At 38.0% G+C, this 15,691-nt stretch overlaps 1 protein-coding gene and 1 long non-coding RNA gene across 5 annotated transcripts in view; one reads left to right on the top strand and one right to left on the bottom strand.

Moving 5' to 3' along the window:
- The window catches only part of LOC138179276 (tyrosine-protein kinase Dnt), a 128,967-nt gene extending 125,644 nt beyond the window's left edge, over positions 1-3,323 (top strand). For all 4 annotated transcript variants that reach the window (XM_069111904.1, XM_069111902.1, XM_069111901.1 and 1 more), the window contains one exon: positions 1,170-3,323. In XM_069111904.1, the coding sequence (XP_068968005.1) occupies positions 1,170-1,418 (249 nt within the window). In that variant the 3' untranslated portion in view covers positions 1,419-3,323. The remainder of the gene's footprint in view (positions 1-1,169) is intronic.
- LOC138179278 (uncharacterized) overlaps positions 1-15,691 on the bottom strand; it is a 94,158-nt gene that overhangs the window by 31,736 nt on the left and 46,731 nt on the right. The gene's annotated exons all lie outside the window — the stretch shown is intronic.

Genomic DNA, 15,691 nt, shown 5'->3' with positions numbered 1-15,691 from the left:
GCGTTATATTTTATTTTATTCGTATTATATCTTATTATATATTAACTTTATTCATCTCGTGGCACGTATAAACTGATTACCGAAAGTCAACAGAAAGACAACCAAAATTACAAGAAGTATAATATATTTGGTTCGAAATAGCCGTTTTTGTACTTGACACGCAAAGGTAAACCGAATAGTTAGGTATCGGATGTCTCGAAAATTCTCACGGCACTCTAGTTGAAAATCGCTGGCGTATCGGCTCTCAAAAACCAATTCGATCGGCTCTTGATATTCCCGTTATACGCAAATATGACGTTTATGAAGCATGGAATTATTATTGTAATTTGGTGATCCAAATATTTCTATTAAAGTACATGTTCTGATCATAGCTGATGGAGAGAATCGATTGATTTTTATCACGTGAATTGGAATTATGTAAATTATATGTTCCCCCACACTATGTTTCGACTAACTCGTATAAACGGAGTTCTATCGTACACGGGTTGATTCGATTGTGAATGAATAATCAATCTAAAAAGAAAAAAAAAACTTATGTATATTAAAACAAACTTTGGTCGAATTTGTATCCGTGCGATAGGTTAAATTATGATGCGTTTTTAAACGAAACAGAAAACAAAAAAATATTTCGTATCCAATGGATCGCTTCTTTGAGGAAAAAAGATTCTTTAAAACGTAGAAAGGAAATTTATTTAAATGAGAAGCGACTCCATAAATAGTTACCTATTTAAATTTGCTTATACTTCGTGAAAGATACATATATAACATACGTTGTAACTTTTGTTACGATATTATCGCACTGATACATAAAATATGAAAGTAGATACTTGTAGCAAAGTAAATCATTTTCAAATGACGTTATCGAAGAGCGTTTTTTACGTTGAAAGAAGCTATTACGGATATAAAGACATACAAATGGACAAAATGGATAAGATTATTAAATAACGAGGAGTTTCGGTAGTTTCGAATTTTAATAAAAAGAAACATTTTATCGAGAATCGCAGATTTGACGAAACTGTAAGAAAGTAATAAACGTTATATCGTTGGTTCGCTAAAAATGACGAACACCGCGAAAACGTTGTACGAGTAATTCGGTGATATAAACGTAAGCGAACTCTTATCAAACGTGACAAGTAATTATTCCTTTTCTTTTCTTTTCTTTTTGCAAGTGGTCATTCGGAGTGTTCCTGTGGGAATTGGCGACGATGGGCCAGCAACCGTACGTCGAGGTGGATCCTTTCGAAATGATGGCGTGTCTTCGAGATGGTTATCGACTGGCCCAACCGAGGCCATGCCCGGACGAATTTTTCGCCGTAATGGCCGTCTGTTGGTTAGGCCTTTCCAGAGACCGGCCGACCATGCCTCAACTTCTCGCCTATCTACAAGACTTTCACGATGCCCTGGGCGGCTTCGTTTAAAATATTTATACTCGAACGTCTCACGGTGTTCCTTGAAACAGCAAAGCACTCTGGAATGATATGTTCGGATCACGTCGCGGAACCTTTCCGTCAACGTCCCTCGCGAGAGTTCTGAACGCAAGAAAGAGGATTCAACGTGAGCAGGAATCAAAACGAAGACTCATCGAGAGAGAGACTCACGATAAAGATAGCTCGGCGACGAATGACGAATTTTTTGAAAGTAACCAACACCGCCCAGAAGGGCGTGGTTTTTCGTTAAAAAAGGAAAGAAAAACCAGACTCGAAAGTGGAGATGCAATCGTATGGAATTGAAAGTCACTGCCCATTTGCAATCGTACAGAATTGAAAATCACTGCCCATATTATTGATTGTCAGCAACGGTACTCGACATTCCCTCTGGCGCGTATCGGCGGGCCACATTGTTTTCGAAATTCCGTTTGGAGAGCAGCCGGAGAATCAAAACAAGCGATGATGGTTGACCAAGACCGGGGTGCATTTCCGCGGATTAAAACGATTCGATTACGGAGAAACGAACGAAGCGCGGCCCGATCGGCGATGAAAAGATCGATGCGGATATATCCGTCCATAGCAGTTAAAAAAAGGAACTTGAGGCGTGCAACATTTTTTATAACGCGACAGAGTACGCGGCGCCTGTGAACTCGCAATCACCGCTATCCGTTGTGCGCGTTACATCATCGGTTCGCAGGCGCGCTTTCGCAACGTTCGCAACGTTGGTTTCTTTCTTTTCCAAATTTTACGATGTCGCTACTTTTCCGTAATCTCGGAGCGCGTTAGAAAAGATTACAACCATTTTCGCTTGCCCAGCTTGGAAGAAAATGTTCCGTGAGAATAAAGCGGTCTCGTCGATTCGAGCACTCTGCGTCAAAAATCTCTATAATCAAAATTGTATTCGATCAAAATGTGCGAATCACTTCTTCTACTACTTCGCAAGGTCGAAAATAACCGGATGAGTATTTTCTTAGACATTTTCAAACGCTTTTATTCGCGTCAATATTTGACTGTTCAGCTACGCGTGTAAAATTCTTCTAACAAATTTCAAAGCAAAGAGTACAAAGTCCTGCGTTCTTCTCGAGTGTCTTTTCGCGAGTACATTCGCGATGTCGACCATGGTATAATATTACGATATTGGATCGCATAAAAATATACTCTTCACACGGAATAAGAAAAACAGTTCTAGAGTTTTGGCAAGTTATAAACGAAGTTATCCGCGCATGTATAGCTACTTCTGTGGTATCGTTAACCTGAAAAATATTTGCTTGCAACGATTTTATAAATAATGCATCGAGCTCGAAAAGGGGAAAGTTTGCAGCAAGAGGGGAGACAGAACACAGTCAAGAATACAGTATATTGCCTCTTGCTAACGCATTTTCCGGGAAATTATTCCGATTATTAAAACTTTCGCAAACGTGCGAACATTTACAAATAATTTCACTCAGATTCCTAAACACGACCTCGTAAACATAATTTCCCTCGAACGAAGTGTGTAATACGAACGATTTAGTAAAAATTGAAATAAACTCGCTATCGCGAATGTATTTTCCGAAAAGCTTGACGATGCGACGATCTAAGCGCAAATATGCGAATGTCGTATTGCGTAAAAAAGATCGAGGCCTATTACACGGAGAGTTATAAAACTAACGTTACACGCATTTTCCTATGTAATTTGAGATTGTTTATATTATCCGTTTAGACACGAAACAGTATCAAGATGATTCTATTTGGACAAGGACGTTTAGCGTTCCTTGAGCCTAATAAGAGGCTCGAGAGGTTCGCGATGCATTGGTTGCGAAGTTTCAGCGTTATCTTTAGTTGCAATCGTCCTTATAGAAAAATTTATCACAGAGATTGTCGGTGCGAATTTATTACAATGTATCTACGTTATACTACTATTCTATTATCGGTTAGCGGGGCATATTTAAAAAAATACTAAAAGTTCGTTATATTTACATATTTCGAAGAAAAATCTATCTCGCGTGTTTTCTTTGTCCTATTGGAATGTTTTCTAATCGCGATTTAATTCTATAAAACAATGTTTGTCCGAATAGCAGGATATCGCTACTGTTCCCCGTCTCGATGGATAAGATAAAACAATCTGGGAACATGGAACCGTTGATTTCGACGAATCCCTTCGATTCCTTTGAAGAAGCGCTTGCATGGTCCGAGTGCGCGGGATCACGATTATATTCGATGGTTATTCGTTAAGTATCGCGATTGCGAAACTTTCATATAATCGCAAGCGGAACGACGGAGGGAGCAGAAGCAAAGCTCGGGACACATAGGAATCTAATTGTCGTATCTGACCTTCGATAGGCATATACTGTTACGTAAATGGGCGGTCGAACTATACGTACTTGTAGTTATGTACCTATTAGCCACACCGCGCAAGTCACTTCAAATATCCACGTCTCGCGTCGGATTGCACAAATTATGCAGCATGTCAAACAAGTCGCAATGTCGTGGTTTTCGCCGAGCATTTAACTGTTTGCGGTCCGGCTTATTCTTCCCACCATTCGTTCAGTCTGTTCTATTATATTAATCGAAGCGGACACTTGTCACCGTTTGTCTCCGCAATACTTTTCTCTAGTTTTATCATTTGACACGTGTGTGTTCCAACCTCGTGACAAGTGTACCGTAAATCTCGCGGTGAAAACATCTTCGCGTTTAACAAACGGCAAGTTACGTTCGAAGACTCGTGTTTTACTACTCGATTAAATTTCCAGCTGATCGATGAATCGATAGGCGACACGCGCTGGTAAATCCAAATGGAAAATCGCAAAGAATTATTCGAAACTAGTGTTTAATACGTTTATGATAAAATTACGAATCGTTCGTTGAACGAAACGCTCTGCGTAGATCGGTCGTTGTCGAGTCCTATTCTTCGAGCGTAAGATATTTCAACAGAAATTAGTAGGATATTTTTATTCGAAAAAGATATACGTCAATCTTTGAATACTAAAGATACCAAACATATATATAGTTAAGGATAAAAAGCTATTTTCTAGTCTTTCCTAGTCTAATTGTTTAATAATATGTCAACCTTGGTCACGAGCTTATCGAGAGGGACGTTTTATTCCGAAAATATATGTCGTTCGACATCGTATCGATAATTTAACGTCGTCCATTCAATGTTCAAAATCAACGATCCATTTTTGTGCTTGACGTCTAGTCATAAAATAATTTACGGTTAACGTTTAATTTATAAGTTGAAGAACGAGAGCGAAAAGAGAGATATTGGATTCGCTGCGTAGGAAAGAGGAAAGTTGTTGTTGGGTTTTTTCAAAACTATCGAAGCCACAGCGATAATTGCGGCGGAAAATTCGTAATAAGACGCGAGATTACGTAACACACACGTTTAAATGTACTCGATGTGTAAATGTCGCATGTTCCTGACTACGACCATTAACTTTATCGCACTCTCTCTTTCTCGTCCCTTTCTCCCAGTCCCATTTTTCGACTATACCTCTTCGACGCATTATAAAAAGCTGAATCTACCATCTCACTTCGTAACTATTGCCTACGAGCATTTCACTACTACTAATTAATATTACTATTTAAAGTAACTATTGCTCGCTACTATTTATTACGACGTCCTAAAGTCGATTTATTTTACGAAATCGTCGTCACTATGATGTATCCGGTAATCGTAACTTCCTCGATGTCTTATTTTATCAATGGAGGAACAGGGTAGGCTAGCGCTGCACACTTTTTCGCTATCTCTGTACAATGAAAAGAAAGCCTCGTGTCTCCACGTGAATGTTGTCCACCCTCTCTTTCTCTAATTTCCACGAGGGTTCTCGAAGAGGAAATCGGCGGAGCAGAAGGTCGAAACGCCCTCCTTTCGATTCCGCCTCCCCCTGAACGCAACCAAAGACCTCGATCATGAGACAGTTCCAGTTACTGTAAATATCTCTAGCGAATAATAGTGGTGCGCCGAGTGAGTTGATTTGTGCAGATTCTATTATTTCCTACGACGATTTACGGCATTATTTTTCAACGGAAAGTGAAATATACGTGTTAAAAAAAAATGCTAGTGCGTTGTTTATTTATCCCGTTCGCCTATCGTTGCGTATTTTGTCCACTCGTAGGTCAATGTGTAACGCGTTAATCGTCTTTTACGATTCGATATACAAATATATTACATTTCCAACGAGGTAAAACTACCTACTACTTGAAATACTTGGAAAACCGTTTATCCGTTATCTCGTTCGAAGTCTGATATCATAACCAATTCGTATGTATAATATCGTAATAATCTCGTCAATTATACGAGTTAAATTAACGTTTTCTTTCATCTATTATATTATTCGCTCCGTACCCTGACGACTGTTTCGATAAATCTCGATATTTCTATCGCCTTCTTTCTCTATATATTTATCGTAACTGAGATTCTAACCAGAATCTTTCATGTAACTGGATTCGACTTCTTTTCCAGGAAATTTAAGTTAAGCTATTAAGATTGGAAATTTGGTTTCAAGATATCTTTCGTTTCGTTTCGTTTCGACGCTTGATATCGTATTAAGCGTTTCCCCTTTTAATTGCGTTAAATCTTTTAATTGCAATTTCAATTTCAACGCACAAAGTATAAAACCCGTTGCGTATTAAAATAAAAAAGCAACTACGCTATTCGAATAATGGATAATAAAGTATAGAGTTTATATGACAAATTTCTAATCGACTGAAATCTATACTATAGACGTCTAAAAGCCAAACACACAGGAGCCTACTGCTAATAACCTGGTTATCGACGCGACGTTGAAACTATAGTACAATGTTTGAAAGTGGAAATTCGATTAATGGATATTCCGCGTCTAAACGAGATTCTATCTTTCAGTCGTGGATAATACGAAGAAAGTTACTAAAAATGAACGATGGCCGAAAGTAATACTGGAAAATTTTCGCCGTCGATAATGATTATTGTTACTGACGATCGAAAGGTAGTTTCACTACTGATAACAGTTACCGGTAATCAAAACGAATTTGTCTCGGTAACATTGGGTACCGTTAACCAAAAAATGTTTTTCGTTATCGATAATGGTTACCGATAACCATAGAGATTTTAACCATTTATATTTATAACGGTTATTATTCGTAATCGAAATCACTTAAACTAGGACACGAATTATTGTACCGTTATTTTCTCAATTTGGATTACAACAGTCGTGATCCGTGCGAGAGACACGTTCGTCAAACGTGTAAAACTATTATAGAAAGAAAGAACGCGTAACGATACGGAAAGTGAATGATATATTTTGTAGTAGATAAAAAGAGGCCGTGGTCACAGAGGCTCGTGCGTTGATCGGTGTTCTCCAAAGAGCGTAAAGGTACCATACGGGTTGCTGCTGGTTGGCAGGAGGCCCTTTCTAAAATCGCGGGAGCCGACCGGAAACGGTACGAAGGCCCCGAAAGAGAAACCAAGAGTGGGAGATAGGAGCAGTGGGGGAGAAAGGAAAAAGACGGCGCGAGAAACAGACACGAAGGAGAAAGAGGTGGGCCAGAGCAGAGCCGGGTAAAATGTGGAGGGGTACGCGCTATTTCCTAATCCAAGCGAGAGAGAAGCGAGAGAGCCAACCAACCGACCAACGAAAATGAAAGTGACGGAGAAAGTTGGGGCATTGTTACGGAGCGTAAGCCCAGCGTGCGACGATGTTATATACATATGCCTGGACTCTGAAATTCTGTTTGAATTTTGATTCGCGTAGGCACGCGTTCTATGTCTTTCCGAAGCTACATAACGTGTCATTCGCGAATGTCTACGTATAGCTATCGAATTTTGTGTATCTCACTTGCCAAAGAAACTGGAAACGCATTTTATCATCAAATTACTTACACGCTTACATATCGATGTAATTATCGTTAACGTACTTCTGAAAGGAATCAAGGAAATTAAATCGTTCGATCGAGAGGAATCTCGGTGAAACGATAAATTTTTCAATAGCAGGGACCAGGCACCCCAAGCTGGACGGTACGCGGAGGGATGTTACAAAATATTAATATAACGACGATATAACATTGAGCCGTAATTTTTGTAACGCAGTATCCCTTTCTATACGTCGATCATGAAACACGCGCACGTAGTAATCGCGCTCTATCTTCTTCCGATTTATTCGCTACCGACTCCGCCATGGTCGATTTTCGCGTAAGGGCACGCTTCAAGGACACCTAACGCCGCAGATTTCTAAATTATCAACTACCTCTGTTTACTGTCGTTGCGAAACTGCTTGCTCCGAGCTGGAAGAAATTCTGTCGTCAAATAGAAATTCATCTTTGTTTCTAACGTTTCGCGTGATAGCCTTCTTTGACATTTTGCGATTAAACGGCATCTTGCTATTTTGTGGTACATTTATCACTGTTTTCTGATATCTATATCGTTTCATAAATAGCACCATAGAATCCAAAGTTGTCCGCGTTTACTAATATTTCAGCCTCTTGAGAAGCCAAACTGATCGCAATTCTACGCTTTATAATTTCTCAATTCATTTTACCTGGGGTCTCTTGAACAGTCAAATTCATCGTAAATTCTAATGTCTAATTCTAATTTTCAAAAAACATAAATTTGTAAAATCGTAAATTTTCTTTATCTTTTAATTCATCGAGCTGGAGATTTCTGGACGCTTCATCTTTCTTTGCGTCTTAACACAACGTGAAACAATTATATATCGATTTACGCAATTATTAAAGCGTAAAATCGTACGAGTTATTACGAGTACAAGTTAGTATGTAATGACAAAGTGAATCTCGGATATTCGCTATTGTTATTACGTTCAATAAATTCGAAATTATTAACTTACATTCGTGTCGATCGATATTATCGTCGTTACCAAAAGCGTCTTACGAATATTTGGCAGGGTGAAAGCCCCGAGAGCCCTCCCCCCTCTGCCCCCTATGCTTGTTACGCCATTCACTATGGATCATTGGTATTGCGATATCTCGAAACTTTCTCTTTGAGTTAATAAATCGTAATAGATTATTAACCACTATTGTACCGAAGAAAACTTTCTATGCAAGAATCGATTACTCCGTATTACCTCAGTTGAATAATTTCTAATGATCGTTGTTGTTACAAATGTTGCATAATTTTGTCACGTTGCAGATACAAGGAAAGATCTTTTTCTTGCGAACGTACGTACACGAGTACGATATTTTTGAACTTCTTCGAGTTTCTTCTCGTTTACGTTATCTCTGTTCGCAGATCTGACAGAAAAACTACCGTTTATTACGGGCTTGAAACATTATTTCTATCGTACCAGATTCCTATTTTATTTTGCAACATTGACTCGAAACAAACGCGTAAGTCGTTGAGAACTACGTTTACGCGCGTCCGATAATGCGCAAATAATTACCAAAATCGTCGTTTATTCGACACAGTCGGTTACGGTTCAACAATTCGGAGTAAATACAATTTCTGCGGCATTTCCAGATAAACAAACATGCAAAAACAATACGCGAAAGCAGCGTTGCAGAATCGTGCGGTTACGATACTAGTACAGTGGAAATACGGGCAATAAAACGAAGAAACATTTGGTAGGTAGGTAACCCAGCGAGAAACTCTATTAGATTTTTTCTTGCAAGAAGCGGTAACAAAGTAGAAAAGTTTCTTTCCTCGTTACCTAATTTCCGGTTTTACTGGCATCGCGATTGCCACGGCGACAAGGTTACCGTTCCGTTTATGTGGAACGAAGTTTGCTTTGAAAACCAGAGGAGGAGAGAAAAAATACATGCATGTAATCGACGCGTTAGTGCACGCTGTGACGTTGAAAGCCTACTGACATAAGAGGCACCCGACGAAAGTGCGACGTTACATAATTCGAGCACGGGACATTCGTCCTGGTGACCGCGTGGTAGGCAACGAATAGCCGACAATTATGGAAAAAGAAGATGGAAATCGTGCAAGAAGCTAATTACATTGTTTCGTCGACCAGACGAAATGCCGTTTTCGACTTGCTCTTTGCTTCTCGCGATTCCGTACTTTTGGTCGAGAAACGAAGTTTCTTGCTCCTCCGAGGATGTACGTGAAACGGGACCGTCAAAAATAATAAATTTACTTAGATTTTCACACATGTTCTTCTTAGAGCTTAAAGCTATTAATAGAAACGTAAAGATTTCTCTGGTAATAATACGAATAATAATAATAATACGAAAGTATTCAGCTTTCATGTGAAATATTTCTCGATATCGCTGAGATTCCGAAGATATTCACGATGATCAATCGGCGTTACACACAGAGATAATTTTGAGTAATTTGTCATTTTTCAAGTTTCGTGATATTTCGAACATGTACGTACGTTCTGATTTACTTTCAAATAGAATATGTAGATTTTACGTTATATTATTTGTATAAAATTGTCAGTAAGCAATGGAATCTAAACTGTGATCGTAATAATTTGAGGGTTAGGTTCAAGCTATACGATGTATATATTTTGGATGTTTATCGACGTAACGAGTCACCGTAAACCGCAACCACGTAACTGCGTTATCTTTCTTAATGAATTCTTTATGTAAAGAATATGGTAGTACGTTTGGTTTATCTACTCGTAAATTTCAATAACTTTCAACTACAGAATTCTATAACTGAAAGTTTTTCCTTCTTCTTAATACCTTGAACAGCCTTTAACACGTCCGTACTAATTTTTCTAAACTCCTTGTAAAAATCAAATTTTACTAGTAACTGCAATTATTATCTTTATGCGACAATTTTCTTTAGCCTTGTATCCGAAATTAATGTATTAGTCGCAAACACGTTAAAATATTGCACTTTGTTATACCATCGGAACAGATAAAAACTGCTTTAACGCGAATGACCTTCCGGAAGACACGATAGAAAGAAAATAGATAGTAGTCTCCCGACTGAAAATAGATCACGCCAAATTAGTCACTCTCGCTTAATTTCAAAAAATAAACTTCCACTTTACGACGGATGTGACGATAAAACTGGCGACACGTGTTCCAACGTACAGCAACAGACGGTCAACTGCCCGTGAAAAATACAAATTAAACTTTAAACTCAAGAACGACCATTCAAACTGCAAAAACATTCGTCAATTACCATACTTCCTTGAGGAAATTAAACCGTTTGACCGACACGGAACATAACGTGACACGTTGCCAATAATTATGCTTGGAAGAACGCGATACGAGAAAGTCAAAGGATCGGCAGCAAAAGCGAACGCATCGGAAACATAGGGAAGAGGAGAAGAAGAAGTTGTTTCTTGCGAAATACCGGGCAACGTGTCCGAGGTCGAGGACCATCCGTCGAATCTCTGACGAAACTCTTTGTTTCTTGCCTTTTCATTCGAAACAGCAATTATCGTGCTTTCCAGTTGGACCAGGTAAAACAATCGAGCCTCTCTAGCTACATAAACCAACGAGTATGAGACGACCGGTCCTTAACCGGACAAAGAAAAACTGGTCCCGCAAGCAGAGAGCCGCAGATCGGAATCGCGATGAACAAACTCAGGAAAGGAATAATACGAGCGGACGTTTTGTCGCCTTGATATCGAGAAAAGTTGAACACAGATCGACCAGCTACCGCTCGTCCCTTCGATAAATTACGAAGACTATATAACGAGGTAAGGATGAAACAAGTAAATAACCAAGGGGAGAAATAATAAGGGGAGAGATAAGCGAAAAGATAACGTGATAATTTCGTGAAGTATTATTTTATATTTCATTAAGAATAGCAAAAATTTCGTCATACGAATTAGATTTAGAAAAACCACTATTTTCTATTATATTCTATTATACGTTCCTTGATAAGTGCGATGCAGTTTCGAAGAGCAACGACAATTTAATATAACGCGAAGGAAAAGATAAAGAGATACTTTGTAGTTTTACCTAAGACTACCGCGTACTGTAAAAATTAGGGCAGAATGTAGGAAAACTGATTTCTAAGTCTAGGAAAATAGATAAGATCCGGTGGAGACGAGCGACTTTTTTACGCTACGTCCTCGCTGCGTCCTCGCTACGTAATAGGTTCGTCTTCATTGGCGAATGACTTTGACATTAAATAACCTCTTTTAAATACTTTGTTTCGCTTATCGCATCGATGTAATGTCGCATTTTATTGGTATACCATTACCTATGCTGTTCGAATCATCGTATCCAATGTAAGTATCTATTTACTTACAAGTATATCGGGAAAATATTACTCGCTCGTAATATATAAAAGATTTATGTATTAAAATTGTAAGAATATATATATTAAAAATAGAAGGAAACCATTGATAAGAAGTTTTCGTAAAGATGTTTAACTGTAAATATATAATACATCGTACCATCGGCCGAAAATTGTCGAAATAACCAATTCAACCAGAAGGAAGCTTGGATTTCTTTTACGATCAAAATACGATCAAAATACGATCAAAATCTTTTGACAATTAAATAGAAAAAAATGTTATTAAAGACCAGAAATAACGAATATTTATTAGGAGCGATACCAGTCCCAAACTCTTGTACGACAGTGTAGATATGCATATCGTTTCTTTGTAAATCGTTTCAATAAGAAGCGTAGTAATCGATGTCGTCGTAATTTGCGTTGACAGTTCTAAAATGTAATCCGAAGAAAGAAAGACGCTTTGTTTCTGGAAGGTGAGACACCTGGACAAACAGAAGAGCGATCCAAGATCTAATCGTTAAGAGACTCGGATCAAACCGTCGCGATCGAGCGAATGGTCGAGTTAGTGAAACACTTGGAAAGGCGGCTCAAGGCTCGGCTAGCCTTGGACGCGTTAGATTGCCTAATATTCAGGCTTCGAGCAATGCTGCGTGTCGTCGACACGGGGCAAAAATACACATGAAACTGTATGACACAATTCACGATGGTCTGACAAGGCTCGATTTTCTACTCCATCGGTAACGATGAGCTTTGATATTCCGATAACTGTTAGTCCTCGTCATTACTGAAAATTCTTCTATTTTTGGCCAACTACGATGATCGACGATCGTGCGAATTTATCGAATTTCCACATCCTCCATCGGTACGACAAGTATTGCTCAAAAGTAAAGCGTTCGCTCATTTGTAGCGCTATATATAGTTTGTATATGTAGCAGAATACACGTATAAGGACGTGATAAAGTAAGATTAGATATGTAAGAACACAAACCGTGTTAAATTTAATTACATTATTCGTTTCCTCGAATCTTATTAATAAATAATTAAAACTTGCAACGAATTGCCTGCATAAGAAGATAATATCCGTATTAGGCTTATTACGTGCAGTCATGAATGCGGATAAAGAAGTAAGATCTAAATAAATTTTACATAAATCCGTAATCCGCACTCTAATCATAGTAATTAATCATTAATTTGCCTATAAAAAATCAAGCAGGCAAAGCATGAGAAATCCATTTCTGTTGATTTTCTAATTGCAATCGCTATTTAACAGCTAGAAGAGAATATTTCAGTATAGTTGTAGTAAAATAAGCGGATAGGATAGGAAAGCGAAACGCGATACGTACTTGTAAAGTCGTTCGAACGTACCAAGACTGCACTCGTCGACGAACTACGATATAATCTACGAAGCTACGATTCGTCTAATAAATGAAATTTGTCTAATAAAAATAGAGACTGATGTTTGCGCGCTGATGCAAGCCGTTTAACCTTCCACGGAGAAATAAATTTCCCCACGGGACGTTCGATTCTTATTAAGATTACTGCTCGCATATCACGAAGGTCGCGGAGCTACGAGTATAACGTGGACGCCGATAGCGTCTCGCGTCGTCCCGTTGCTCGTTCGGACGTCTCTCTAGAGGCACCTGCACGCATCGCAAGCTATGTAAGTATGTACATCGAAGCGTGTCAGGCGTATACGCAATGGCGTGCAGGTGCGTGGTCGCTGTAACAACCGTACTCGATCGACGTGCGACGTGCCGAACGATGAAAAGTAACGTTAAGCCACGTACCCACCGGCAGACCACTGGCCACTTTTGAGCATCGTGATCGTGGCAATGAAAATCAAATGCGATTCAAGCAAGAAGAACAACGTAATAGCTCGCAGGGATATTCAAATTCGCTTATAGAAATCTTCTATATGTATAATGTAACATATACGCAATATTTGTTACGTTTTTATATTTGATAATAAATAATAATAATAATAATAATAATAAAAATACTTAACGGTAGATAATAATAATGCGTAACAAATTATGTAATTTGTAACATTCGCTATATACAAAACATCCGATTGAAACCTCATTAGCAATGAAATACGATCGGATTATCGTTGTTAAAGTTTGCAATAAATTTGGAAACGTACAAGATATTTAGTACAAGTATTACACAAAATGTTTAAGCAATCGATCCAATGGAATATTCTGCTGCGGTAGAATTCGGACGATTTAATAGGAAAAGAAACCAACAGAGTTGTAGTCAACTACGATCGAATGGTACTAGTTGAGATTTAAAAGTCGGCACACCGATTAATTTTACAGTATCTATCCGCTGATATTACATCGATCGATTTGATATCGTTGCATCCAAACAGCGTGCGGAATTAATCCATGAAATAAATCGACCCTGAAGATATAGATAATTCTTTGGAATACGACGTGCGGGTGATAGAACTTTTGTTGAAAGTAATTGCCATTCGACGTGATAGCAGCAATCGGTCGCGATTTCCATATTGTCTACGTTAAGAAAAAGGTCGTAGTTGGTTCACTTTCTAAGGCCGATGACTGTTTAACCGATCACCCATTACCAGCGTCAACGTCGCGGCAGAAAGGTTTGCGAAACGTGACTGCTACCTATACTTGTCTCCCCATTGCCATAATACCCGCAACATCGCAACCAATAAACGAACGATATTTGCCTAATAATGGTGATTCACTTGCACAAGTGTTTAAGTGAAAGTACACGGCGACAAATTTTTTATCGGGCAAAGGAGAGGAATAAAAATTTCGAACGATACCGCTGCCAATGACGAGTAACGCAAACATTCTATTTTAAGGCAAACGATCCATCGTTTGTCGAACTGTTCTCAATCGTACGGTGAATAGTTAACACGTGTCGCTAACGTATTCTGCAACGATACGTACGTATAATTTTCACTTTTCTGGCATTTAAAAATAGGGAAGGTTATCGAATTTGGATCGCTGTAAGCATTTATTCTCTTGCCCGCTTTTGCCTCTTGTATATTTGTAATTTAACTTCAAGCATATTTCGTAATTGTGATTTTCTACTTATTCCGAGCGTTAAATTAAGAAACTAAATCAATATTGAATTATGCTAACCATGATTGTGAAATGATTTCAACGAGCAAAATGGGAAAGATGAAGTCTGAATTTTCTACACATAGGTAGTTGTTTTTAAGAAAACTTGAGATTTTTAAAAAATCATTTATCGATTCAACTTAAAACACTCGCTTTGATCGAACTGTTGTCGTAATTTCTGCAAACTCCTTGTTTCTTCGCCTTGCTATATTGTGCGTTTTAAAAGATAAATTATATTGTCTTTGGAACATTTCGAATCCACATTAAAATATGTAAAATCGATAGAAATTGCCTAACCTGAGTGCTAAATTTAGCATAGAATAAACGTTTTTAGGATTCGAGATTAAACATTTATGCAATTCGGAATGTATGTTCGTACCATATAATTATCCAACTTATATTCCTTCAAACAACGTATGATTCGTTTCGTTGTCAGTTTTAATCAGTCATTCATAGCAAAGTAACTTTTTCTGTAAGCTATATTTATGCCAATAACACGTCGCAAATTATTTATATATATTTATATGTATTATTATATACATTGAACGATCCTTTAAGTAAGTTAGTAAGTAAGCCGCAGCATCTAAAAGGAATATAAATAACTATCAGGCGAATATTATTGACACCGCGACATATCAACGTTTATACCGAAAATTTAATTATACGTATTAGTCGAATGAAATATGTTATATAGTTGCTTATTTGCTCATTTCAGTTATGCTTGTAAAACATTGGCTAAAGGAGATCTTTCTTATCCAAACAATTATATACATTTTTTACACGCGACAGAGAGAAAGAAAGAATATCTAAAGAAGATATTATAATGCAATAAGAAAATTAAAACGATGGTTACGTAAGAATTCGTACGAAGAACGTTGCAAATATTTCTAAACCAATTTACAATTCAACTTAAATTCCCCAACATCGATTCCGAAAGCTAATTTAAATTTTCAGAGGTACGAATCTACGAGAATTCTACGAGGTTTTATGTTCTTAGCGCATCGAAAAATATAAAAATCGCGATATTATTTAAAAAAATAGAGAAT

The sequence above is a fragment of the Bombus flavifrons genome, chromosome 4 (genome assembly GCF_040668555.2).
Source record: "Bombus flavifrons isolate JBK064 chromosome 4, iyBomFlav1_principal, whole genome shotgun sequence".
NCBI classification, from domain to species: Eukaryota; Metazoa; Arthropoda; class Insecta; order Hymenoptera; family Apidae; genus Bombus; species Bombus flavifrons.
This window is presented reverse-complemented; position numbering and strand designations above follow the sequence as displayed.